This window comes from Neoarius graeffei, chromosome 10 (genome assembly GCF_027579695.1).
Source record: "Neoarius graeffei isolate fNeoGra1 chromosome 10, fNeoGra1.pri, whole genome shotgun sequence".
In the NCBI taxonomy this organism is placed as follows: domain Eukaryota; kingdom Metazoa; phylum Chordata; class Actinopteri; order Siluriformes; family Ariidae; genus Neoarius; species Neoarius graeffei.
In genome coordinates, this window is record NC_083578.1 from 84,465,847 (window position 1) to 84,492,335 (window position 26,489).

The 26,489-nt window shown below is 41.3% G+C and overlaps 1 protein-coding gene across 7 annotated transcripts in view; it reads right to left on the bottom strand.

Annotated features, from left to right (window-relative positions):
- tfe3a (transcription factor binding to IGHM enhancer 3a) overlaps positions 1-26,489 on the bottom strand; it is a 96,681-nt gene that overhangs the window by 14,430 nt on the left and 55,762 nt on the right. For 6 of the 7 annotated variants that reach the window (XR_009655546.1, XM_060932452.1, XM_060932449.1 and 3 more), the window contains 5 exons: positions 23,646-23,741; positions 6,729-6,861; positions 4,492-4,548; positions 2,782-2,857; positions 2,505-2,652 (listed from right to left, as the gene is read on the bottom strand). Coding sequence is in view for 6 of the 7 variants with exons in the window: in XM_060932452.1 (XP_060788435.1) it covers positions 2,505-2,652; positions 2,782-2,857; positions 4,492-4,548; positions 6,729-6,861; positions 23,646-23,741 (510 nt within the window). In the remaining variant the exon portion in view is untranslated. The remainder of the gene's footprint in view (positions 1-2,504; positions 2,653-2,781; positions 2,858-4,491; positions 4,549-6,728; positions 6,862-23,645; positions 23,742-26,489) is intronic. The other variant, XM_060932448.1, reaches the window with a different exon arrangement.

Below are 26,489 nucleotides of genomic sequence, written 5' to 3' on the forward strand. Positions count from 1 at the left end.
ATGCATCAATGCTCATCTATCTATTGTTACATAAATCATATTTTTTCTAATTACTATTATCATGGGCGCCGCCGGGGGGGAAAGGTTAGAACAATTCTAGGGGCCCAGCACTGCCATGGGGCCCTTTAAAGGAACAGTCCACCGTACTTCCATAACGAAATATGCTCTTGTCTGAATTGAGACAAGCTGCTCCGTACCTCTCCGAGCTTTGCGCGACCTCCCAGTCAGTCAGACGCAGTCAGATGCGCGGTCACTCCTGTTAGCAATGTAGCTAGGCTCAGCATGGCCAATGGTATTTTTTGGGGCTGTAGTTAGATGCGACCAAACTCTTCCGCGTTTTTCCTGTTTACATAGGTTTATATGACCAGTGACATGAAACAAGTTCAGTCACACAAATTGAAACGTGGCGATTTTCTATGCTATGGAAAGTCCGCACTATAATGACAAGCGTACTAACACCTGCGCGCTTCGGCAGCGCATTGATACGGAGCTCAGATATCAACGCGCTGCCGAAGCGTGCAGAAGGTGTTAGTACGCCCGTCATTATAGTGCGGACTTTCCATAGCATAGAAAATCGCCACGTTTCAATTTGTGTGACTGAACTTGTTTCATGTCACTGGTCATATAAACCTATGTAAACAGGAAAAACGCGGAAGAGTTTGGTCGCATCTAACTACAGCCCCAAAAAATACCATTGGCCATACTGAGCCTAGCTACATTGCTAACAGGAGTGACAGCGCGTCTGACTGACTGGGAGGTCGCGCAAAGCTCGGAGAGGTACGGAGCAGTTCGTCTCAATTCAGATAAGAGCATATTTCATTATGGAAGTACAGTGGACTGTTCCTTTAAGGGGCTGATAATATGCTTTTAATGATTTTAATAAGACTTTTGAAATAACAACAATGCAATATTCCATCTGGTAAAATTAGCTAATTGAACAAAGTTGTCTATTTCTTGAGTTCTTCAACATAGTCATTTAACCCTCCCCCTTTTGCGAAATGGTACGGTCCAGTTCTGGTAGAAGCGCGATGCGTTAAATCTGTGTGCTGATCAGTGCAACGCTACTTGCTGCTGTGTCGCGGTGCAGCAGCCAGCAGTGGAGTGCGTACAGTCTATGATCGCTAAATATGAAGAGTGGCTGTCAAAAACGTAAAGAAAGGCAGCTGAAAGCTGAGAGGGACCGGAGAGGCAGGCAACTGGTCACTCAGTTTCTCCCAAAGAAAGGTAGCTATCGTTCATGTGTTCAAAATGTTAGCGAATGGTAAATGAACAGTATGAACGTGGTTGGATTAGCCTATCAAGAGAACATTTTTACAGTCTGTACAGTGACATTTTTTCCATTTTAATAACTGAACTGACTTGTGTGATAAACAAGATGAAATATTATGTTATGCTGGTGCTAATAACTAGTGCTAATAACCAGTTTCATAACTAATGGGGTGCCCTAAATATGCACAGATTCAGCCTCAGGGGGACCTCCGCCCTACCAAACCACTGAACCCCCCTTTGGAGAAGGAGGTAAACAGCAATACAACCCATAAATGCTTTAGGATTGCTGCTTTTGTTGAAAGTTGGGGGGCCCAAAATTCTAATCTTTCATGGGGCCCAAAATTTCTGGCGGCACCCCTGACTATTATGTATTTTTACATTTCTTCATTTAGAAGAGTACTGGCTACTGTAGGAGAAAGATTTCATAAGCTACACGCATGGAAGCGGCTAAGCAGGGTTGTATATACATTTAATGTGTTTGACAGGTCCCAAGATCTCAAGCCCTGACACGCAGATCCCTTGATACATGAAGTGTATTATCGCCCAGTGCGTCAATAAATAACATTATCTGTGTACCACACAAACACGGGAACACCTAATTTAGAGTATAGTCTCTCTTATTTCTTACCCTGACAACAGTCAACTTGTGAATTGCTGACTTTCTTGGTCTTTTTCTCGGCTCTGCTTGGTCCTCGGCTTCCGGGTGCCTCGCACAAAGCGCTCCTATTTCTCTCTCATTGTCCGGTCTTTTGGGAAGCGATGAGTACTAATCCCATCATGATTGGTGTTGCTACACCCTTCGACGATACATCTGTTAACCATTTTAATAATTACGTGAGAACGTTGAAGAAATTTGCAGAAAACCACCAGGTCGTTTTCTCAAACAAACCAGCGCTGACGTAGGATTCCGAGGGAGGCGTCCCGCATGTGACGTCACGAAAATCAATGTTTGCCGGGAAATCCAAACGCCAAGGTTTTTCAGAGGCGGACCAATTCGCCTCAAATGGCTTGATTTCAACTGAATTTTTCTGGTATTGCGCAAGGTAAAAAAATTGCACAAAATGTGACACATATTTGACCAAAATTTAATACAAAATAAAAGAATTGCATTGATCTTGCTCCTAAATATACCCAAGATGTGCACTTTAAAGTGTTATTTTACTTCCCGAACCTTGTCATGTGCACCGTTATGAACCCCTCCCCCGCAGAGGAGAAGAAACCGAAGGAGATCAGACCTGTATGCGGAGCAGCAGCGCTCGGTTGGTGTGCTCCAGCTTCTTCTGCTTCTGCTCCATCTCTTTCGCCCTTTGCTGCTCCTTCTGCAGCTTACGGATGTAATCCACCGACGCCTTCAGGATGGTGCCCTTGTTCCAGCGCATCTCGCTGAACAGAAGAAGGAAAGCACAGAGGTATGGTTACACACCGAGACCAGATCCAATCCCCAGCTCACGCAGTATTATTAGTTAAAGTTGTACAAAAAACCGTAGGGAGCAAAGTAGGATTGATACTGACGGGTCACTGGATTTGGGTACGAGCTCTCCCAGTTCCTTAATGCGGTCATTGATGTTGAATCTCCTCCTCCTCTCGACTGGGAAGGAATAAACTCACTGAGTAACATGGCAGCAACACTAATTATTAATAATAATACTGACTAAAAACATAAACTATTTTTTTTTTTTTTAAAAACCGTTTTGATCTTTTAAAATCACCTAAAGCCTCGGTCACAACCGGCCGTACGTGCTCCTACGGCCGGTCTACGTGCAAAAAACGCAAGAAACGCACAGAGGGCGCGCATGTGTGACGTGCTGATTTTCGAGCCGTAGACCGGCCGAAGAGGTTCTTTGTCATGTCAAACAAACTCTACGGGCGCTTACGGTTTTTTCAGGTTGCAAGACAAACTTACGGCCAACGTGCGTCTTTCTCCATGAACAAAAAAAAAAAAGCAGCGATTTGGGAAACACCAAAAATCGCACAGCCAAAAAAATCGTACGTCCGGTTGTGACCTAGGCTTAACGCTGATAGAACCATTCTTCAGCAATACTGTGCTGTTGATTTATTCATTTTTTTAAGCAAAACAGGCTTTCATTAATTTCACAATTACTCGCTGAAGGCGATGTGAATCAATCATCGAGGTTACTGTTCACCGATATTCACTGAGCCTGAGGCGGATAACTGTTTTAGTATAAATACACAGGTGATTATTTAAAAAAAAAAAAATCGTGTGTAAAAAAAAAATTCATTTATTTCAATCTTCAAAAGCAGCACGCAAACGTACTAAGCGCAGACTTGTGTCACTTATCTACGCTGAATCACATAAAATACGTTTTTGAAATCAATGGGGGGGGGGGGGGGGGGGGGAGAGTGAGTCCCAAGTCCACCTTACCTTTGAATAGCTTTCGACCAAACTTCGTAGCATCTTTAGTGCTTTTAGGAACAGCATTTTCATCATAATTTCTAATTCTTCCTCACTTGTGATGACGACGCGATCGGCCGCCATTTTGCCGAGTCGCTTGAGGTGATTATCGAAAAATAATATAAAAGTGCAGGCGATTACAGAAAAATCGTGCGCGCTGATTGGTTGAGAAATTCAAACTATTACTCGATAAATCACCTTCAGCGACTTGGCAAAACGGCGGCCGACCGTTTAGTCACCGTAAGCGAGGAAGATTTACAGATTCTGAAAGAAAACGCTGTTCCGAAAAGCACTAAAGATGCTACGAAGTTTGATCAAACTATTCAAAGGTAAGGTGGGATTAATTGTGATTTATATTATCGATTTCAAAACAAAAGTATTTTAATGTGACAAGTCTGCGTTTGCCTTTATTACGTTTTCATGCCACTTTTGAAGTTCGAAATAATTTTTTTTTTTTAATAATTATGTATATTTATACTAAAACAGTGATCCACCTCAGGCTCTGAATATTGGTGAATAATAACCTCGACTATATTCACCTCGCCTTCAGCAAATAACTGTTACAGTCTGAATCTTTCAACCAATCAGCACGCGCGATTTCCTATAAAAAAAAAAAAATCACCTCTATATTTATACTAAAACTCATTAGTCCTGCTTGATTATCTGTTAATGACGAACCACAGAGTAATCAGGCGTGCTCAAAAAGTCTCTGGTTACTTTCTGTTTTCAGGAATAAGAAAAGTTACGACAGTTCAATTTGATTCAGAAACCACAATCCAAGGTTTGGAGCAAGAACAGACGAAACTCACTGAGATTATGGTTGTCTTTTTTCTGCCGTTCCTTGATGAGAGCTTTAGCCTCAGCATCTGCGGGGGAGGAAAAAAAAAAGTTTTTAATTCAAAATGTCATAAAGGAATAAGATGATTTTCTCAAAAACCTCACATGAAAATCAAGGACAGATTTCTAAAACTGGGTCTGATCACGGGAATTAACTTCTCATCTCCATCCAACACGACGCAAGTAAAGGACAAGATTTAAAATCTATCCGAAACGGACAACAAGCTCAAGACTAATTTCCAAGACGGATGCTCAAGAGATGCGTACTTAAAGTGGACGCAGGGGGTTAGACTTGCTTTAGGTTGCGCTTGCAAATTACAAATTTGGGGCTGGAGCAGATTCGTACTTTTCCTCAGGCGGAAAGATCAAGATATAAACACCATAGGAAGAGGAAGGGAGTTTGGGTTTGATCACTTTTAAAAGGAGAACTGAAGGCAAATCTCATTTTATTAAATATCGGAATGCATTTTTGATCGCTATTTTGTCGCTGCTATAGCAAGTTATGAGTGTTTGAAACATGCTCTGTAATACATCAGTCCACATGTCAAAGCAACGGCCGTAAACGAGATTCGTTGAGACCTGTGCGAGACATCATAGGACGGAAGTAAAACGTGCAGCGGAAATCAAAGCGACCGACATCTGCCAACGTTGTCAAAAGACGTGCACACCTTCTTTCGAATGCTGACGTAATCAAGCCGGAAGTTTTGTTTGTTTTGATAGCGATCAGGAAAGTTTGAAAAAAGTAGGTGGTAATCATCATTTAAACTCGTTTTTGTGCAATATTTCGTTTGGAAAACAGTTTTCAAAATGGCTGCACTGACACCTGGCTGACACATGACGTTTCGAAATCTCGCACAAGTCTCGTGAAGATCGCGCGGACAAGCGACGCCTGCCGTGGACCGAACGAACTACATTCAACACGGCTAAAAACCGAATAGGCCGATAAGTATAATATTTAATTGCAATTAGTTGCCAATACGAGTCACGATATAAGGTTACTAAAACCGAAAATGTAACTGAATAACACGTTAAGAAATAAAGCAAGTTTAAAAAAAAATTACTTCAGTTCTCCTTTAACCTCCTAAGGCCCAAGCTGTTTTTTTACATGCATTTTTTATTTCTCTTTGCTATTTGGGCTTATTAGAACCTGATTAGAATAAAAACTAAAGCATCATCTTTTGATAAGATGTACTTTTAGAGAAAAAGTATGTCCACATATGTGGATTCTTGTTCCGAATTTCCATAAAAGTGCTGTCCACGCATGTGACCGCTAAAGGCCAATTTATGCTGACAACCCAGTCCTCGCAGACAGCGTCTGCGTAGCCCCCCCACCTTCGCAGACGCTCTGCGCGCACCTCCCAAAAATTGTGACCACCGCAGAAGTCTCGCAGACAGCGTCGCAGACAAGAGGGCTCTGATTGGTCCACTCTACATCCGCTGTACACGCACTTCCGCTTCCCTACTTTCCCGGTCTGGTTTGTTTCCACAACCGCCATTTTTAAAAACACGAGCGAAGATGGAGCAGCACGAAGAGCGGTTGATCGAGGAAGTACGTACATCTATACGACTCCAGTTCTAGTCATAAGTAACCGGAGGATAAACACTCCACTAACCACACCCACCAACTACTCCTAGCGATTTCGCGACTTTGCGCCCCCTTGCGTTGTGGCGGTGAATAACATCGCGCACGCCTATTACTCCCCACTCAACGATAAATTACAACTGTCTGCGAAAAGCTATCTGCGAAAGCCTTGTCGCAAGAGCATGCAGAGGCCTTAAGCCCTAGGAGGTTAATGACGGAAGTTTGTTCGTCGCTACATCAATTAAAACGTCACTGCAAATAAATGTCGCACTACTGCAGGAAGGAAGGCAGGCCGCTGTGCAATCAGCTGCCCAATGATGGGGAAAGTTTGTTAACGTCAATTTAAAAATGGATGGAGAAAACTGGAGGAAAAAAAAAAAATATTACCCATTATAAATAATTCAAAAAGTTTCAACATCAGGAAAAAAAAAAAATAATAATAATCTTCTACTCCACCATGATCTACTTTCAAGTGGATTGTTGGTTAAACTGCTTCAGCCACAAACTCTATTCTCCCAGAATGCACTACAGCTATTAGACATGCATATACAGATCGAGGGAAATAAACAGAAAGATTGTGAAAAATATAATAATAATAATAATAATAATAATACAAAGGCAACGCACACATTGAAGAAGTACCTGTCAGCTCCGTCTTAACATTCTGCAGGTTTGCAGGACAGGAGTTGCTGACGGTAATGGTGGGCGTGGTCATCCCGGCACTGCTGTACACATCCAGGAGATTTCCTGAGACTGGCAGCTGCAAACAATCATTAGCAGAGTGTTAAAGCTGGCCCCGCCCACTCACTCCATTATCTCTATCTAAAAAACACACTGCAACAGCATGGCGTGCTATACTATTCTATACCATGCGCCTGAAGAACAACATGAAATCGATCAGACGTCTCGGAACTGCCAGCTCACGAGTCCCAGACACAATGTGTCCATACGCAACACCCGTTCTGGATCATTTATTACAAAAACTCGAATGAAACCCTGAGTGAAACATCAACTCGTCGTTCCCCCCTTTCCTCCATTCCACTCATACCAGGTCTTAGTCACGCCATCTTCATCTGTGGTTTGGAAATCCAGCAGTGTCAGCCATAACTGGCACCAAAGAACACACCAGACGCCCAACCTTGGATTACGCATATCCCATACTGCATTTGTAAACACGAATATATAATCTGCTTGTATACTGACAAGAACGCACGTTTACCTCCTCCAGATGCCATATGGACGAGTTTTACATCCGTCACGCTCCATCCAATTATCACTTACATCATGCAGCCACCGTCTCGTCTCCTAGACATAATGTATCTGCTGGATGGCATGAGATAGCTCTATAAATCAACCCAATGCTGAACAAGCTTAAACAATAACAATATTCCAAGGCTGTGTGAGATAACGTGTTCTTAAACTTCAAGCAACAGCGCGCCATCAAAAATTCAATCAAATCAGAGTGAATTACAGTGATGGTAATTTCTGTTTTTGTTTTTTTTTTTAGATTTGCCGTTGAACCAAAAATCATACCCGAGAGTCCGAGGAACGACAACTTGTTTAAAGATTACCGACACAGTAGGAAACTGTCTTTCTGGAACAAAAACAGCCAACAAAGAATTAATACTTGGTAACTTCCTTTAATCAGAGCTTCCTCTTTCTTTCTCCTCAGTGCCTGGGCTTTTCGATTTGAACATGGCCATGTGCTCGGTCTTGGACCTTAACCATATCTTCTACAAGACACTGACAACTCAATCCAGACACAACCTAGTCTACTTAACCAAGTTCAGATGGATCTGTATACGAGCTAACAAATTTGCACACCAATAAAACGTCCTACCTTTTACAAGCAAGACCGAGAGAACTACATCCTGCTGAACGTGTCCTCATAATTCCCAAAATCAAGAGTGTAAAAAAAAAAAAAAAAAATTTATTTAAAAAGTGCCCAGTTTACCTCAGTCTTAAGCCTTTTCTTTTCATTCTCCGGCACTAAAACCAGAATCCTCATCTTCTCCTAACTAACAGCATGCACTTGTTCCTCTTTCTGTCATGGCTCTTTTTTTTTTTTTTTATAAAGGAACGTTGAGAATGGGGAAATATCTCTCAGATAAAAAAAACAAAAAACCTTTTACTGTTGGCTATCAGCTTTAACACACACCCACAGAAACCTCTGTGTGTGTGTGTGTGTGTGTGTGTGGAACCCCCCCTCCTTCTGTCCAACTCGCACTGTGTTCCCCACCCAGCACCGCCCTTTTTGTAGCCATGTGTCAGAAGTGTATGTTGGTTTCCAGAGAACTTCTGGATTCCAGAAGCTGCTGCACAAATTCAAAAGCCGGTGGTTCATTAGTGACATGACGAGGCCTGTGCATTCGTAGCAACACTCAAGTAATTATGACTGCATGTACTGCTGCAGAAAATATTTCCTGAACACCAGCTGAACTGAACGCCTTGGCAGGAATATGAACCTGTATTCCTTGTATTAGGTTGAAACATGGTAGTTAATCGGTGCAAGGTCATGCAGTCAGTCACTGTTTACGAGAAACGTCCCGCTCTACATCAGATGCTTTCTGACAGATTGGATTTCACATCTGACACAATGCTAATGTTTCTCAATATGGAAGATCCCACTGCGAAGAAGTGTCATTTTGGCCACAGAACTAAAATTAAAAAAAAAAAAACCAAGGGGAATGCTGAAGTGTGGATATTTCCATTGTCAATTTATCCATTTACAGACCAAGTGCTAACCGGTTAAATGATCATTTTAGTAGTAAAGTCTTTTATACGCATTTCAAAAATGGATCTGAGGGAAATTAAGACGCCAATATGTATTCAGTGTTGGTTTTGTCCAGTAGTAATGGCAATATTTACGCAGCGAAAGTTACGCGCATTCAGAGTCGTTACGCAGTTGCTTACTGTAAGTCAAATTTCCAAGTGCTTTTAAAACACTTTTGAACACACAAAAATCAGGGATAGAAACAGGGTTTCATTCTTTAAAGAAAAAAAAAAAAAGAACCTACACTACCGTTCAAAAGTCTGGGGTCACTTTGAAATGTCCTTATTTTTGAAAGAAAAGCACTGTTCTTTTCAATGAAGATCACTTTAAACTCATCAGAAATCCACTCTATACATTGCTAATGTGCTAAATGACTATTCTAGCTGCAAATGTCTGGTTTTTGGTGCAATATCTCCATAGGTGTATAGAGGCCCATTTCCAGCAACTCTCACTCCAGTGTTCTAATGGTACAATGTGTTTGCTCATTGCCTCAGAAGGCTAATGGATGATTAGAAAACCCTTGTACAATCATGTTAGCACAGCTGAAAACAGTTGAGCTCTTTAGAGAAGCTATAAAACTGACCTTCCTTTGAGCAGATTGAGTTTCTGGAGCATCACATTTGTGGGGTCGATTAAATGCTCAAAACGGCCAGAAAAATGTCTCGACTATATTTTCTATTCATTTTACAACTTATGGTGGGAAATGAAAGTGTGACTTTTCATGGAAAACACAAAATTGTCTGGGTGACCCTAAACTTTTGAACGGTAGTGTACATATAAAAGATGGCAATCATACAAATACAGTACTCTAACCAGAACGTCAAGGACATGGTCGCTCATCTGGCCTGCCATCAAAACAACCACGACGACCAAAACATCTAACAGAACTGAAAACGTGACGATGTGAGAGAGGACGGACCTCCACGACTAATCGTTTACAACAGGAAAAATCAAAGGATTTCCTAAATTTTGTTCCCCGAGGAAAGACAGACTGACCCAAAACATCGATCAGAATTTAATTTGCATGATAAATGTGAATTCCAGTCAGAAGAAAAGATGTCTCAAGTTGAGCTAATTGCTAATGTTAGCAAAAAAAAAATTGACACAATGACCAAGTTCTGTGCAGAAGGTCGAGTTCTTTCAAATAAGACAATCAGAACTGAAGGAGGGAGGAGATACGATTTAACTGAAAATAAACAAATTGTTCACAACAGGAAACTCAGCAAACAAATGACCAAGTTGTGTTCCTCAAGGGAAGATCGACCCAAAACTTCAATCAGAACTAAAATCGGATGAGAAGATACAATTCTAGCGAGAGGCTTGGGAAATTCGTTAATTTAGCCTAATTACTAACTCGTTAGCAAAACATGGGGGGGGGGGGGGGGGACCAAAACCCCCCACACAACCAGGCTTTGTGCAGAACTGATGGAGGAGATACGATTTAACTGAATTGTGGACGACAGACAGATGACACGCCATGGCAACAGCTCATCGGCTTTATGGTCAGATGAGCTAACCAGAGTTGTGGTTTTTATATTATATAAAAATAAATAATTTACCAGCTGGGAGGTCTGTATCATGAAATACTGTGAGTACTGGGCCTCGGTCAGTACTTTCAAGACCTCGGTCACGGTATTTCACGATACGGATCGACCTTCAGCTGATAATTTTTTTTTTCCTTTACCAAATTCTAACAGAAAACGAGAGCGCCCAAAAGAGAAAACAAAGCCAAGGTGAGCCGCCATTTTGAATCCTCATTCACAGCTGTAATGCAAATGGCTTCCTCCTCAGTATACAAGTGCACTTCCATGGTGGGGGAAAAACAAACAAAAAACCTACACTTTGCCACCTATGTAGTCCTCTATTTATACAAAATTGAGTCATTCAGCCACGTTTTTGCTCGGCGTCAGCAACAGTTACAGGTTTTTAGCTTTCTCCTGAAATGTTTTCTTTTATTTCTTCTTCCTCAGGGTAGTAAAACTCGCTTTCGCTGTGAACACTGTCGTTATCGCCATCCATGCTGTAAAATTAATGCTAATCTCCTGAGAAATGCGAAAATAAATGTTGCCAAAAAATTGCTACCATGTTTGTTGTTGTGAACGAACAAGTGGCCAAAGGTCTGTAACCGCGGTCCGTATCATAGGATTCCGGACCGCTCGCGAGCTAATCAGAGTGCACGATTTGATGGAAATCAGAGCGCGAAAAAAATTAAATTACCTATGTTACTGCATGACTAGTCCTAGTTTTAATTATTACCGTACATTAAGTCACTGCAAATTTGGTTTAATGCACCAACACTGCTTCCACACTCGTTATTCAATAGATTATAAAACAGCACTTGATCCAGCACACGCTGTTAATTTATATTTTGATTTTTTTTTTCCCTGTACACAAATTAATGGCACCACAAGATATTCATGATCTTAATTTATGAAGATCATAATGTGAGAACAGGACGTAGACCGTTCTCACACTTAATTTATTATTCCGAGTCGACAAAATAATGAAACGTTGCCAATATTTGTGAATTTGACACAATCTGCTGTAAAGAAAAAAAAAAAAAAAAAACCACACCTACAGTTTGAACGATAAGCTGAACAAGCACTCATCTGCTACACTGATGGCTCACTTTAAAAGATAATTTTATCCACAGCCTTCGTGATTATCTTTGAAATAAGCAAGTTGTGACCTGGCGACTTGTCCAGGGTGTACCCCGCCTTTCGCCCGTAGTTAGCTGGGATAGGCTCCAGCTTGCCTGCGACCCTGTAGAAGGATAAAGCGGCTAGAGATAATGTGATGTGTGATGTGATAAGCAAGTTGTCTCTTCCAATGTCCTCGATATGGAGAAAAATAAACCTTTTTATCGACTTGAAAAGGCACAATACTTTTAAAATCAGTAGTGCCATACTTGTGTATTTAATACAGACCTCAAATATCATTCCGCAGTTGCTCTGAATGCATTTACAGCCCAAAACATAACGTTCGACTTTGTTTTTACATCAAATTGTCAGCCAGTGGCACTGGACTTACTGTTTCTCACCAGAACCAACACGCGAAAAATGGGTGCAAATTCAGAATCGCACATAACCGAGACGCATACCTGTTTTAATCCATCCTGTATGTGTGTAAAACTCTGCTTCCAACTCCGGGATAGCACTTACGGCTGTAGTTACGTCTAAGGTATTAACATTAGGCATGTAACGATTCACCCAATTCACGATATTCCTTTGATATTTTTGAAAATCAAAATTAAATGAAAATTTTAATTACCATAAAATGCAACATTTATTTTCCTATTCTTTGTCAACTTAAAATATTCCTTTTGTTACATTAAAAAGAAAAAAAAAAAAATCTCAGAATTGGCTCAATTTCGGGGCGTCGGGGCTCAGGTGGCCAAGGCGCCATACCATAAATCCGGGGACCCGGGTTCGATTCCGACCCGAGGTCATTTCCTGATCCCTCCCCGTCTCTCTCTCCCACTCATTTCCTGTCCTGTCTCTACACTGTCCTATCCAATAAAGGTGAAAAAAGGCCCCCCAAAAATATCTTTAAGAATTGGCTCAATTTCCATTTATGCCGCCCAGCTCTCTCCTTGACTCTCTTTTAGAGCTTAGCTCCATCCATAAAGGGCTTATCGGAAAAATTTACACGTCACTCATTTCTTATGACTTCGAACCCTTGACATGTTTAAAAAAAACAAATGGGAAGAAGAGTTAGGCATAGAAATTACTGAGGATATGTGGGATTCCACATTAGATGGGACACATTCATCCTCAATTTGCTTAAGACATAAAGTAATACAGTTCAAGGTTGTACATAGGTTACACTGGTCTAAAGCGAGACTGGCAAAGCTGACACCAAATATTGACCCTAACTGTGACCGCTGTGGAGCAGCAACAGCCACTTTATCATACATGTTCTGGATCTGCCCAAAATTAACAGAGTTCTGGCAAATCTATATTCAAATTCTTTTCTGACCCATTAGGAATACCCATGGAACCTCTTGCCATAACAGCAATTTTTGGTGTAGTACCGCAGGATTTCTGCCCCACTTGACAGAGCAAAAACATGATGGCCTTTGCTATGCTACTGGCTAGAAGACTCATATTGCTTAAATGGAAAGATAAATCTCCTCCAACCTTCAAATCAGTGGATCAGAGACCTTCTGCACCATTTGACTTTAGAAAAAAATCCGCTATGCCACAAGAGGCTGTGCCCTCAATTTCTATACTATATGGCAACCAGTTTTAGATCATGTAGAAAAGATAAATGCCTCAGATGTCTTAAATGTGTAGATGTAACCCCTCCTTTTTTTTGTGCGTGTGTGAGATTGTTTTATTTTATTATTTTTATTATGTACAATTATTACTGAACCTGTGCTGTATTATGGATTTGTGGTGGTGCAGTGGGGTGGGGTTGTTTGTGGGGTGGGATTGTATTGAAATGTATGTCAAATTGTATCGTTTACAGTATAACTGGAAAAAACAATAAAAACTGTTTAAAAAGAAAAAAATATTTTCTTAATAACCAACCATTATCATTTACCCACATTTGTAAAAGTTGGAGTAAAAAGATAATTAATTAAAATATTCCCTTCATTAAAAATCATAGAATTTAATAAATGCCTTTTCTTGATAAAACAACGAACATTTGTACTCCCTCGTTTTCTTCTCTTTTCTTTAACTTTCAGCAGGCTGTAAAAAGACAGCTCTGTTTTCTTGTTAAATCTATTTGTACAATTAATCACACAACAGCTCTTTCCCATTTTAGAGCTGTTTTTATGGCATTAGAACTGTGTTACTTCCACCCAAGGTGAATTCATATGTACTCCTGCTATTATATATTATCGTGTCCTCTGCTGTCTAAACTAGGGATGTTAACTGATGACCGTTTAACCGATGGTTGACCGAATCAATGTCAACCGGTTAATTTTTTTTTTTGGTTGTCGGTTAAAAAAAAAAAAAAAATCAATTGTTTTGAAGCTGCCGATTTTGGAGCGGAGAACCTGGAATTCTGTGTTATAAACACTTGGGGCATGCCATGCGGTGTAAGGATAACAGCTGACAAATCAGAAACACCCATTCAGTCATGTCCCGCCCTCCCGCCCCAGTTGAAGACAGCTGCCACTCGGCGAAAGAAAAGTCTCAGTGTTGGATTACATTTTACTACGATGTTAACCAGGTACGTAACATCAAGGAAATTCTTGACCATCAAAGAAACAAGAACACAGCGCATGAATGAAGTCGATGGTTGATTAGTCTGGTGAATATTAATGTCAACGTAATAATAATAATAATAATAATAATAATACACAAGATCTGAACTAAAACCTGGTTACTCACTGATGTTACTTAGCATCAGACAGTTGCTATATTAGCTTAGCGGCTAATCAGCTCAGCTCCAGCTATCCCATTCCCAATGGCTGTGCACAATTAGCAGCCATGTAACTGTAATATCAGTAGCTGGAAAACAATTGCAGTATGAGGTCTCTGTGCTCACTTCGAAGCAAAGTGCCGAGTCCGTAGCAGTATGCTTCAGAGCAACTTCAATACCATGCAGTAATGGTGTGTTGATATTGGTAACGGCGTTATAACGATTGTAGCTAATTAATTAGATTACCCGGCGTTATAACAGCCTTTATTTTAACGCTGTTATTCCCATCACTGAATGTTATGTACTACTTCTAGCACTTGACTTTATTTTCATGGCCAACTGAAACTGTCTCTAAGCTGGAGCCATTTGTCCTCCGCTCCAATACAAACCCCTCGACATCAGTGCCGCGTTTGACTAAATGTTTCGCGCTGTAGAAAAAGTAATGTGAGTGGAGGGCAGCGACTGGGACTGAATGTGCGGATGCTCGCGGTTCGATTTAGAATAGATTCTAATAATTCCAATTCTTGAATTTTAAAAACTCATAGGTTAACCAACTTTAACCAGCTAATGAGGCTCGGTGGTCGGTCAAGATTTTTAGTTTTCGCCATCCCTAGTCTAACACAATTACAACGAGGAAAAACGAAGAGATTTTCCAGCCTGTTAATAATCACGATTCATTTTTTTATTTCATCATTCAAACTGTCAGATTTGTATCACGATTTATCGTCGTACGATGCATCGCTACATGCCTACTTAACACTACTGTGCACAATATCAGTATTAAATCCTTATTATGCTCATTCTCCAGCTTTTAACATCTCTCCAATCATCTCGTCATATCCAGCTGCCTTGTTTTTCAGACGCTAAACAGATCGATCAACTTCCTCCCTATTGGGGTACTCAGATCAAGCGCTGAAGCTTGGAATACCACCCCACAAGAAGAGAAGCACTTAGCAGCTTTTCATACTACAGTGGTGCCTGAAAGTTTGTGAACCCTTTAGAATTTTCTATATTTCTGCATAAATATGACCTAAAACAATCAGATTTTCACACAAGCCCTAAAAGTAGATAAAGAGAACCCAGTTAAACAAATGAGACAAAAATATTATACTTGGTCATTTATTTATTGAGGAAAATGATCCAATGTTACATATCTGAGTGGCAAAAGTATGTGAACCTCTAGGATTAGCAGTTCATTTGAAGGTGAAATTAGAGTCAGGTGTTTTCAATCAATGGGATGACAATCAGGTGTGAGTGGGCACCCTGTTTTATTTAAAGAACAGGGATCTATCAAAGTCTGATCGTCACAACACATGTTTGTGGAAGTGTATCATGGCACGAACAAAGGAGATTTCTGAGGAGCTCAGAAAAAGCGTTGTTGATGCTCATCAGGCTGGAAAAGGTGACAAAACCATCTCTAAAGAGTTTGGACTCCACCAATCCACAGTCAGACAGATTGTGTACAAATGGAGGAAATTCAAGACCATTGTTACCCTCCCCAGGAGTGGTTGACCAACAAAGATCACTCCAAGAGCAAGGCGTGTAATAGTCGGCGAGGCCACAAAGGACCCCAGGGTAACTTCTAAGCAACTGAAGGCCTCTCTCACATTGGCTAATGTTAATGTTCATGAGTCCACCATCAGGAGAACACTGAACAACAATGGTGTGCATGGCAGGGTTGCAAGGAGAAAGCCACTGCTCTCCAAAAAGCACATTGCTGCTCGTCTGCAGTTTGCTAAAGATCATGTGGACGAGCCAGAAGGCTATTGGAAAAATGTTTTGTGGACGGATGAGACCAAAATAGAACTTTTTGGTTTAAATGAGAAGCGTTATGTTTGGAGAAAGGAAAACACTGCATTCCAGCATAAGAACCTTATCCCATCTGTGAAACATGGTGGTGATAGTATCATGGTTTGGGCCTGTTTTACTGCATCTGGGCCAGGACGGCTTGCCATCATTGATGGAACAATGAATTCTGAATTATACCAGCAAATTCTAAAGGCAACTGTCAGGACATCTGTCCATGAACTGAGTCTCAAGAGAAGGTGGGTCATGCAGCAAGACAACGACCCCAAGCACACAAATCGTTCTACCAAAGAATGGTTAAAGAAGAATAAAGTTAATGTTTTGGAATGGCCAAGTCAAAGTCCTGACCTTAATCCAATGGAAATGTTGTGGAAGGACCTGAAGCGAGCAGTTCATGTGAGGAAACCCACCAACATCCCAGAGTTGAAGCTGTTCTGTACGGAGGAACGGGCTAAAATTCCTCCAAGCCGGTGTGCAGGACTGATCAACAGTTACCGCAAACGTTTAGTTGCAGTTATTGCTGCACAAGGGGGTCACACCAGATACTGAAAGCAAAGGTTCACATACTTTTGCCACTCACAGATATGTAATATTGGATCATTTTCCTCAATAAATAAATGACCAAGTATAATATTTTTGTCTCATTTGTTTAACTGGGTTCTCTTTATCTACTTTAAGGACTTGTGTGAAAATCTGATGTTGTTTTAGGTCATATTTATGCAGAAATATAGAAAATTCTAAAGGGTTCACAAACTTTCAAGCACCACTGTCGATGCCTTCTCAGAATTCTTGGTGTGTGTCCTGGAGAGTCCACATCTCAAATGCAGAGATCTTTGAAAGAACTGATCAGGCTCCCCTAATTAATATCCTATGACGGAATCGGCTACCACGGATCGGCCACGTCGTACGCACGCTTCTAATACGCTTACCGCGCCGCTAGCTCCATTGGTTACTATCAGGATGACGTCATCCAGGCAGGCAACGCATGCGATGGAGTGATGCGGTCTCGAGACTTACAGGAGTCGGGTATCTCGTTTGAGGAGGCAGTGGTGGCAGTGCAGGACAGGAAGCAATGGCGATCCTGTGTGTTGGCGCTATGTGGGCGCGGCCCACTGCAGCAGTAACGTAACGCTCATTCAACTGTGTTTTTATAATTTCATTTTCCCCCTTATAAAAAAAAAAAAAAAAGACACAACTCCGTTCTAGCTGTTTGAATTGTAATTTCGATGTAAATTTACCAACACATCTAAAGCAAATATTGATTTGATGGTTTGATCCTCCCCTCACGATATTACACTGTCTCGATATCCAGTGATGTTCACTTTGATTACATTACATTCCCAAACCTGCCAGCGTTTACTCGTTTTGCATCGGAGCTCTGTAATTTGAGTACTCTAGGAAAAGTTCTCTCTCAAAATATACCAAAAGAGAAGCCTTTTTGCTTCTGATAAAACTGGAGATGAGCCAATCGACAAATTAATCTGGAAAGATCTGCGCAGACGTTTTAAACTTTCCTATATTAACTAACACTGCCTGGATGCCCCGCCCCCTCCGCCCAATCTCACAGGTTCTTGAGTAAACTTGCAAGGCTTCCTCGCTTTCTGTTAAGGTAAATGGCAAATATTTTGAGTCCATTAATATGAAATAAAATCTAGTAGTGTACGTTCCACTTAGCTAAGATTCAACAAGTCTATATTTAACACAAGTTAATAAAAGTTATTACGGACGCAACTGAAAAATCATCTAAAAAAAACGGGTTTATTAAAAAGGGGGGGGCCCACTTTCAGTTTTTGACTGAAAGGAAAAAAAAAAAAAAAATCACTTAAAGTTGAAGTAGGCCTACGACACTGTCAAGTCACGCATTTAAATCTAACAATAAATGTTAATGCTGATAATTACAAAATGATTAAATACACTGCTTTGCAGGTGCTTCAAAGTTTGGGAGAATAGCAGGGTACAAAATTTACAGCAGGGTGCAAAATGGTAAAATGTCTGCCAGCGGCAGAAATGGGTTCAAAACCCGCCAAAATGCACTTAAAACCGCCCAATCTGGCAACACATGGCAGTAATGGCTGCACTCATGTCGAGGATGTAAACAAAGTTGACGCGGCAACGGACATACATGACATAGTGGATGTAATTTACGTTCACAACTTTTTTTGCCGTCAGAAATATTTAATATTAAATTTTGTGACTCGACTGACAATAGCCGGCGGCATAACAAGCCACAGCCGGCGATTTGCCGCCGGTGACCGGCTACTTTTGAGACCGCTGGCTTTGTTTCCCTCCCTCCTGTGCCAGCCATGAAGATGCAAAGACTTTGGCTGTGTCTGAAATCACTTCATTTCACTACTCTCTACTCATTATCTAGAGAATCCTATATAGATCATGAGCTCATTGGTAAAATGAAAAAACCCTTTCGGACACTACTCCGCTGCGCTGTTATTTACGTCATTACTGTCGCACAATTAAAACGTGCCCCATCAGTCGGCTGATGGGTTTTCAAAATAAACACATGCATGTATAATTTGTTATAAATCCATATTATATCAAAGGTGAACAAAGTACCCAACTTCATTACTTAAGTCAGAGTATAGATCCCGCTGGTCAAACGTTACTCCGATACATTTTTACTTAAGTTAAAGTACTGAAGTACTTGCTTTTAAAAATACTCAAGTACATTTGTCAACGAATCGTTGTATTATTACCACAACACTTACAAAACCTAACGCTGTTACCAAAGACAGAAATGTGAATTCATAAAATGAACGCATGCTGTGCCATCATGGTGGTTTAACGTTAAGCTACGTAGCTAGTTAGTGAAACTCCACCTGACATGCTAGCAAACTCTTTTCAAACTTGAAATCATATTGAGTAGCTAACGCGACTAGAAAAGAAAGATTTTACATTGTTTATTTGGCAGGATAATGCTAAAACATATTTCTGAAAGGACTTCAGATAAAGTTAACGTTATTCATGTTGGCGTAACTCCATTTTTACATGCTAACTAACAGTGTCCAAGTTGTGTGTAAACATTAGCAGTGGACAAGGCTATGTCAACTTGGCGGGCAAATCCATAGAAAGTCATTTGACTAACCAGACTGCATAGCTATTGCAACGCTATCGCTAGCTCTAAAAGCACAGACAACTTCGTTGCAAGCTTTCTCTTGGAATAAAACCTTCATATACCTCAACATGCTTCTGCAGGTTGGACGGCGAGTTTTTGTAGGCCGTGACGTGGTTCGTTTTTGGCAAACAAAGCAAACATTTAAAACTAAACAAATCTTTAATCCTTTCAGAAAACTGAAACATGGGTTCATGGGCCATGAGTGCGTGCATTCCTCAGAAGAACCGCCTCCTTCCATTCTGCCATCAGAATGTTAAATAACGCTGCTGAGAAATCACTGAACTTGATTTTATCCAGTCTATGGACGTGACGTGACCCTAGTGATTACTGATCGGCTGTCTCAGTGTCACCTGCGAAAAAACCAATCATGTTTTAGAAAAGAAAAGAAAAAACATCCACTTTCAAAGCTGCTTCATAGTAACGAGGACCTTCATAGAAATGTCGTGGAGTGAAAAGTACGATATTTGCCTTTCAAATGTAGTGAAGTTAAAGTCATAAGTTGCCAAAAAATTAATACTCAAGCATAGTGCACTTAAGTACTCAAATACTCAAGTAAATGTACTTCGTTACTGCCCACTTCTGTATTATACTGAGCGTATTTCCCACATTAATCAATACAAAGTACTTTGTCTCTGCTGCATCTTTCACTTCTTTTAAATCAAGGCTGAAGGCTTACTTCCTTCAATCAGATTTGAGGCTTTTGATTAATTCCTCTCTCTACACTAACTTATTCTTATGTCTTATTCTATTTTAGCTCTTTTTTAAAAATTCTTACTATTTTTAATTGTACTTGAACGTCCGTTTATAATGTGTTGCTTCAGCGAGCCCGCAATGCATGATGGGATATATTGCTTGGTTAGTGACCATCGGTTGGTTGTATACTACTTTTCACAGTGCATTGTGGGATACTACGAATCCAATATTTAGGGTGTAATAATTCTCACTATACATTCGGACAGCACTACAAAAGGGCGAAATCGCTATACGGTCCACTACAGTGTGAGTAGTGAGTGATCTCGGACACAGGCATAGACTATGGTGGCCATTAGATAAAGGATTTGTAAACATATTAAAAACGTACTGCTGTGTTTTGTGTGGATTACCGTGGTGAAAGCAGCTGGCAAAACAGCTACAACTGCACAGATGATCATATTTTTATACCTTCAAGCAGAACTGGTGAAAATACTCATTTTTCTGTCCTACTTTCGGCTATCATTTATTGCTATGTATATTAGGGTGGTCCCCAAATATTTTTTTTTTTAGGATTTTGTTACAACCACCTTGCCTTTTTTTTTTACATTGCCTAAAAGTAGTTATTGTGCGAAATTTGGTTAAGATTGAACAATGTTTAGAGGTGCCACAAAGCCATTAAAAGTTTTCACTCAAGACACAATATAAAATAATGTGGCTTATTAACGGTTTCATATTAAAGGTGGGGTATGAGATTTTTTTCAGGAGTATTTACCATATTGCTTGAAAAGCTCCTCACACCCATGTTGCAAGCAGTACAATAGAAGGTTTGACCCAAAAACGAAATATTTTAATCCAGTCTACAGTGTAAAATAAAGGAAAAACGCCATCCAATCATATCGAGGTACCACCTCAAAATGATTGGATACTGACACGTCAATCAGACTGAAGCCCGTGAGCAGCCCGTCCCTTCTGTGTGCGTGCGCGTGTGTGTGAGTGAGAGAAGCCCCTCCCCCAACCGCGCGCTGAGCAGAGAAAAAAGGGCAGCTTTCCCTCAGAGCGCTCCCTCCAAACAATGGAGATTTACACGAAAACGGAAGGAGATATACAAAATTCTTTCACAGTGAGCGCCACAAGGCTCTCCTGAACACACTGATGTAATTTTTTTGTCTGTAGTGTAAAAAAAATGAGGTCACTAGAGCAAGTTAAAAACGAGTGACTTTTCTGATTTTGCAGTCACAGCGTAGCCACGTTTATAGGGGTGGAGACGCGGGGGGTGGGAGCATGGCGAGGGCGGGCGTGTTTCTTTTCAAAATATGGCTTGCGGGAACCGTTATTCCAAAATCTCGTACCCCACCTTTAATACAAACAATACAGTAATATAACTTCCTGTGTTCAAAGTAACGATAGCTATTACTTGTCTGTGATTTTCTAAACCCTTTGGTATTATGGTATCTTGTGGAAATAAAAGAACACACTAAGGACTTCCCTAGCAGAAGGAAGCTTTCTCCCAGACAGTTCCTTGGAAGTGGGACCAGTTAACCAAACACAATTGTCCTTTCTGGTTTTGTGCTTTGCACCACCGGTACTACCTGTATTACTGTTGCTAGCCGTCTGAAAAACATAGAAAGAAAAACATTCACAACTTCAGCATATTACGATCAGTGCTCATTGTTTAAGAACCCCTTAGTGCATGAAAGTTAACCTTCTATCAGTCTATAAACTCTTCCTGCCTCTTTTTCATAGAAGTGGCATATTCCCTCTAGAACTGTGACTTTTTGGGGATTTGAGATCTTCTCTGCAACAGTCTACGCACCAACTAATGTTAAAGGAACAGTCCACCGTACTTCCATAATGAAATATGTTGTTCTCTGAATTGAGACGAGCTGATCCGTACCTCTCCGAGCTTTGCGCGACCTCCCAGTCAGTCAGCTAACTCCTGTTAGCAATGTAGCTAGGCTCAGTATGGCCAACGGTATTTTTTGGGGCTGTAGTTAGATGCGACCAAACTCTTCCGCGTTTTTCCTGTTTACATAGGTTTATATGACCAGTGACATGAAACAAAGTTCAGTTACACAAATTGAAACGTGGCGATTTTCTATGCTATGGAAAGTCCGCACTATAATGACAGGTGTACTAACATCTTCTGCGCGCTTCGACAGTGCATTGATACCTTCACTCCTCTTCGGGCACGGCCAGGCAGGCGAATGCCCTGGTCCGTCCGCCCTATCTAAAAAAAAAAACGGTACAACTCGAGCCCCATAGTAAAACTGGGACTTTGTCATTTTTTCAGCCTAAGGCCCATGGTAAAACTGGGACTGTGTCATTTTTCCGCATGAGGCCCATGGTAAAACCACACTTCCAGGAGGGGCTGCCGTCTGCCTCCCAAGCCGGCCGAGAGCGCTCCTCGTCGAGCACGGCCAGGCGGGCGAATGCCCTGGTCCGTCCGCCCTGTCTTTTTAAAAAAAAAAAAAAAAAAAAAAGGTACAACTCCGAGTGAAGGTATCAATGCGCTGCCGAAGCGCGCAGAAGGTGTTAGTAGGGTTATAGTGCGGACTTTCCATAGCATAGAAAATCGCCACGTTTCAATTTGTGTAACTGAACTTGTTTCATATCACTGGTCATATAAACCTATGTAAACAGGAAAAACGCGGAAGAGTTTGGTCGCGGCGGCACGGTGGTGTAGTGGTTAGCGCTGTCGCCTCACAGCAAGAAGGTCCTGAGTTCGAGCCCCGGCGCTGGCGAGGGCCTTTCTGTGCGGAGTTTGCATGTTCTCCCCGTGTCCGCGTGGGTTTCCTCCGGGTGCTCCGGTTTCCCCCACAGTCCAAAGACATGCAGGTTAGGTTAACTGGTGACCCTAAATTGACCGTAGGTGTGAATGTGAGTGTGAATGGTTGTCTGTGTCTATGTGTCAGCCCTGTGATGACCTGGCGACTTGTCCAGGGTGTACCCCGCCTTTCGCCCGTAGTCAGCTGGGATAGGCTCCAGCTTGCCTGCGACCCTGTAGAAGGATAAAGCGGCTAGAGATAATGAGATGAGATGAGTTTGGTCGCATCTAACTACAGCCCCAAAAAATACCATTGGCCATGCTGAGCCTAGCTACATTGCTAACAGGAGTAACAGCACGTCTGACTGACTGGGAGGTCGCGCAAAACTCGGAGAGGCACGGAGCAGCTCGTCTCAATTCAGAGAAGAACATATTTCATTATGGAAGTACGGTGGACTGTTCCTTTAATGGCTAACCCGATTTGCAACCTCGTGTGGCACCTCGAAATATTAACCAATTTTTCTGAAATGTTGCTTGTTGCCTTCTTTTAGTCTATGTAAAAAATGGTAGGGTGGTCGGAATGTTTTGGTAAAAAAAAAAAAAAAAAAATTTTTCCCATACATTTCGGAACCACCCTAATGTATATTTAAAATGGCCGGTCACAAACAAGTGGGGGGAACAACCCCTTTGCACAAGCCTAGTCTGTACTGTCGTGTTCTAAACTATTAGCCAGCCTTGTCTCGAAGTTTATACTCCAGGTCCATCTTCCAGTTTCCTAACAATAGTGTTCCTACTGCTTGAACAGGAAGTGTTCACAGTGTGCTTCCCGGTCCATGTTAAGTTTTGTACATGCCTCTTACAAAGCAGGACAGCCAATCAAACATCTACCACACCTTTAAAAAAAAGACCTCCGTAGCTTCTGCTGGCTCTGTTTAAGGAATCGACGACGAGGGGGCTTTGAAATGAAAAAGATTTCAGACGCCATGTTTTTGGGACGCCAGGACATACCGTGCTGGGCAGCTGGAGGCCGGTGTCAATCATAGTCATGAACTCGTCGTTCAAACTGGACTCCAGGCTGATGATGTCATCAATTACGCCATCGATCTGTGTATTAAGTAAAAAAAGAAAACCATTATAGGTTAGTTGAGAAGAAGAAAAAACACCACCACCACCACAAACTACAGCTGCTTTACATGAAAACATAAAAAGGTCCTTGAATTGGTCCCCGTCTGAGCTGAGTCATACAGCTTCGAGGTCTAAAATAAACACAAAGTGCAGCACTTTTATGGTGACACACCATCCACCCTGCCATGAGACATACAGCAGGTCATTTCAAACATCAGCTAAAAAGATGTTCATGTTGGTTTTCCATTAACCTCAGAGACAGTGTGTACTTCAACGTGTGGCTCTGCAGCAGCCTGGGTAAAGCACACACACACACACACTGAATGGTTAAGGAGTCGCCGCACATCCAAGTGGAGCTTTAATAACCAAACCCACGGAGTGTACAGGCACTCATTGGGCTCTCAGTGTGATATTTACCAGCACAATGTGGTACTGAACGGTGAGCGCACGAGAGAGGCTGGCCGATTTCACGAGGACGTGACAAAGCATGCTATTGTCTTTACAGAGGGAACTGAACACACTGCTAAAGGAACTAGACCTACTGCTGCTCTGTTAATAGAACAAAAGTGCACTAGAGTGTTGATCCTTTCATGGCTCGAAACTGGGTGCATTTAAAGATTAAGCTGGCTCGGTTTTGTATGTGGACTATTAATAAGCAGGTCCGACTTCCTCACGGTCCGAGACGTCGGACTTGTCATTAGTAGGTTGTGAAATTTTCAGCAAAGCCACTTTTTTACTTCGTCAAGGAGTGGTTTTACTTGTACTCGATTATCTAGCCTTAAAGGAACAGTCCACCGTATTTCCCTAATGAAATATGCTCTTATCTGAATTGAGACGAGCTGCTCCGTACCTATCCGAGCTTTGCGCGACCTCCCAGTCAGTCAGACGCGCGGTCACTCCTGTTAGCAATGTAGCTAGGCTCAGTATGGCCAACGGTATTTTTTGGGGCTGTAGTTAGATGTGACCAAACTCTTCCGCGTTTTTCCTGTTTACATAGGTTTATATGACCAGTGATATGAAAAAAAGTTCAGTTAAAAATATTGAAACGTAGCGATTTTCTATGCTATGGAAAGTCCGCACTATAATGACAGGCGTACTAACACCTTCTGCGCGCTTCGGCAGCGCATTGATACGGAGCTCAGATATCAATGCGCTGCCGAAGCGCGCAGAAGGTGTTAGTACGCCTGTCATTATAGTGCGGACTTTCCATAGCATAGAAAATCGCTACGTTTCAATTTGTGTAACTGAACTTGTTTCATATCACTGGTCATATAAACCTATATAAACAGGAAAAACGCGAAAGAGTTTGGTCGCATCTAACTACAGCCCCAAAAAATACCGTTGGCCATGCTGAGCCTAGCTACATTGCTAACAGGAGTGACCGTGCATTTGACTGCGTCTGACTGACTGGGAGGTCGCGCAAAGCTCGGATAGGTACGGAGCAGCTCGTCTCAATTCAGGTAAGAGCATATTTCATTATGGAAATACGGTGGACTGTTCCTTTAAGCTACTGCAGATTTTTTAAATGGTTGCTAAATATGTGCATGTCCCAATATCACCATTTCACAACTGGTGGAAATTTCAACAGCAACAAGTAAATCAGTACCTTTTTTTTTTTTTAAGAATTAGTATGGAGACAAAAGTAATGACTCATAGCCAAGTCATCTATCTGATAACGGTGCTCATTAATGATGCAAATATGAACGTAACCATCACTAACAGCACAAGCCTTTTTTTTTTTTTTTTTAAAAAGTCGGACATTGCATCCAGTATGGATTTGCATAAACATTTACGGTCATTTTCTGTCAAAAGCAATCGTGTGTAATATTTAATTTAATATCAGTGTGTACACTTCTTACTTTTCACACGGTCAGCTCATACTTTTGCTCTGTGTATTTACAGATTATACACCGTTTGTTTCGGCAATACACAGATCTTTCTGGTTTAGCCACGCCCCTTGTGTGATGTGGCTCCAGGGACGCTGTGTCACGGCTGACCCCGCCCTCTGAACCCACCTTCCTAACAAGCTGGGATATCTGAAACGATTTCACTGTCCTGTACTTCTGTATCCATGTTCGGAAGCCAGGATTTGCAGTTTGAGTAATATGATGATTGTATAATAAAGACACGAGTGTTTTACTGGGAAATACGCCACTTGTATTTTTCAGATGAGCTCCATCATGGAGAACCAAAACCATGACATAAATCTCTAATGTGTCACTCGTGAGGAAATCGATGAATTGTTTTGATAAATTTGGGGACTTTGTTTGTGAACGTACCGATATAATAAGAAAATCACATGTTGGCTTGAAGATATGAAGTTTATCTTCTCGTGCTGAAAAACTCACATTTTTTCATCCGAAATACATCACGGAACTGAGTGACATATTTAAATAATATTGGTTGGTGTTGAGTGGTACATCAGATATATTCCATTCAGCTAGCATGATGTTGAACAAGTCAAAAAGACAAGTAGCTGAATGGAATATATATCTGATATACCACGAAAAAAAAGCCAGACAGTATTATTATTATACATATTCCTTTTAGGTGCTCAACACGTCTTTCTCTTTCAAAATTCTCTCAAAATCTTCCGTATTTAACGAAGCAAACCTGGCGGCCATGTTTGTTTACAAATTGTCGATGCGCCGAAGTTTTACGTCATGTTGTCTGGACAACCATGCAATATCAAACAATATTCAACGCTCATTCTCCATTGGGTAGAGT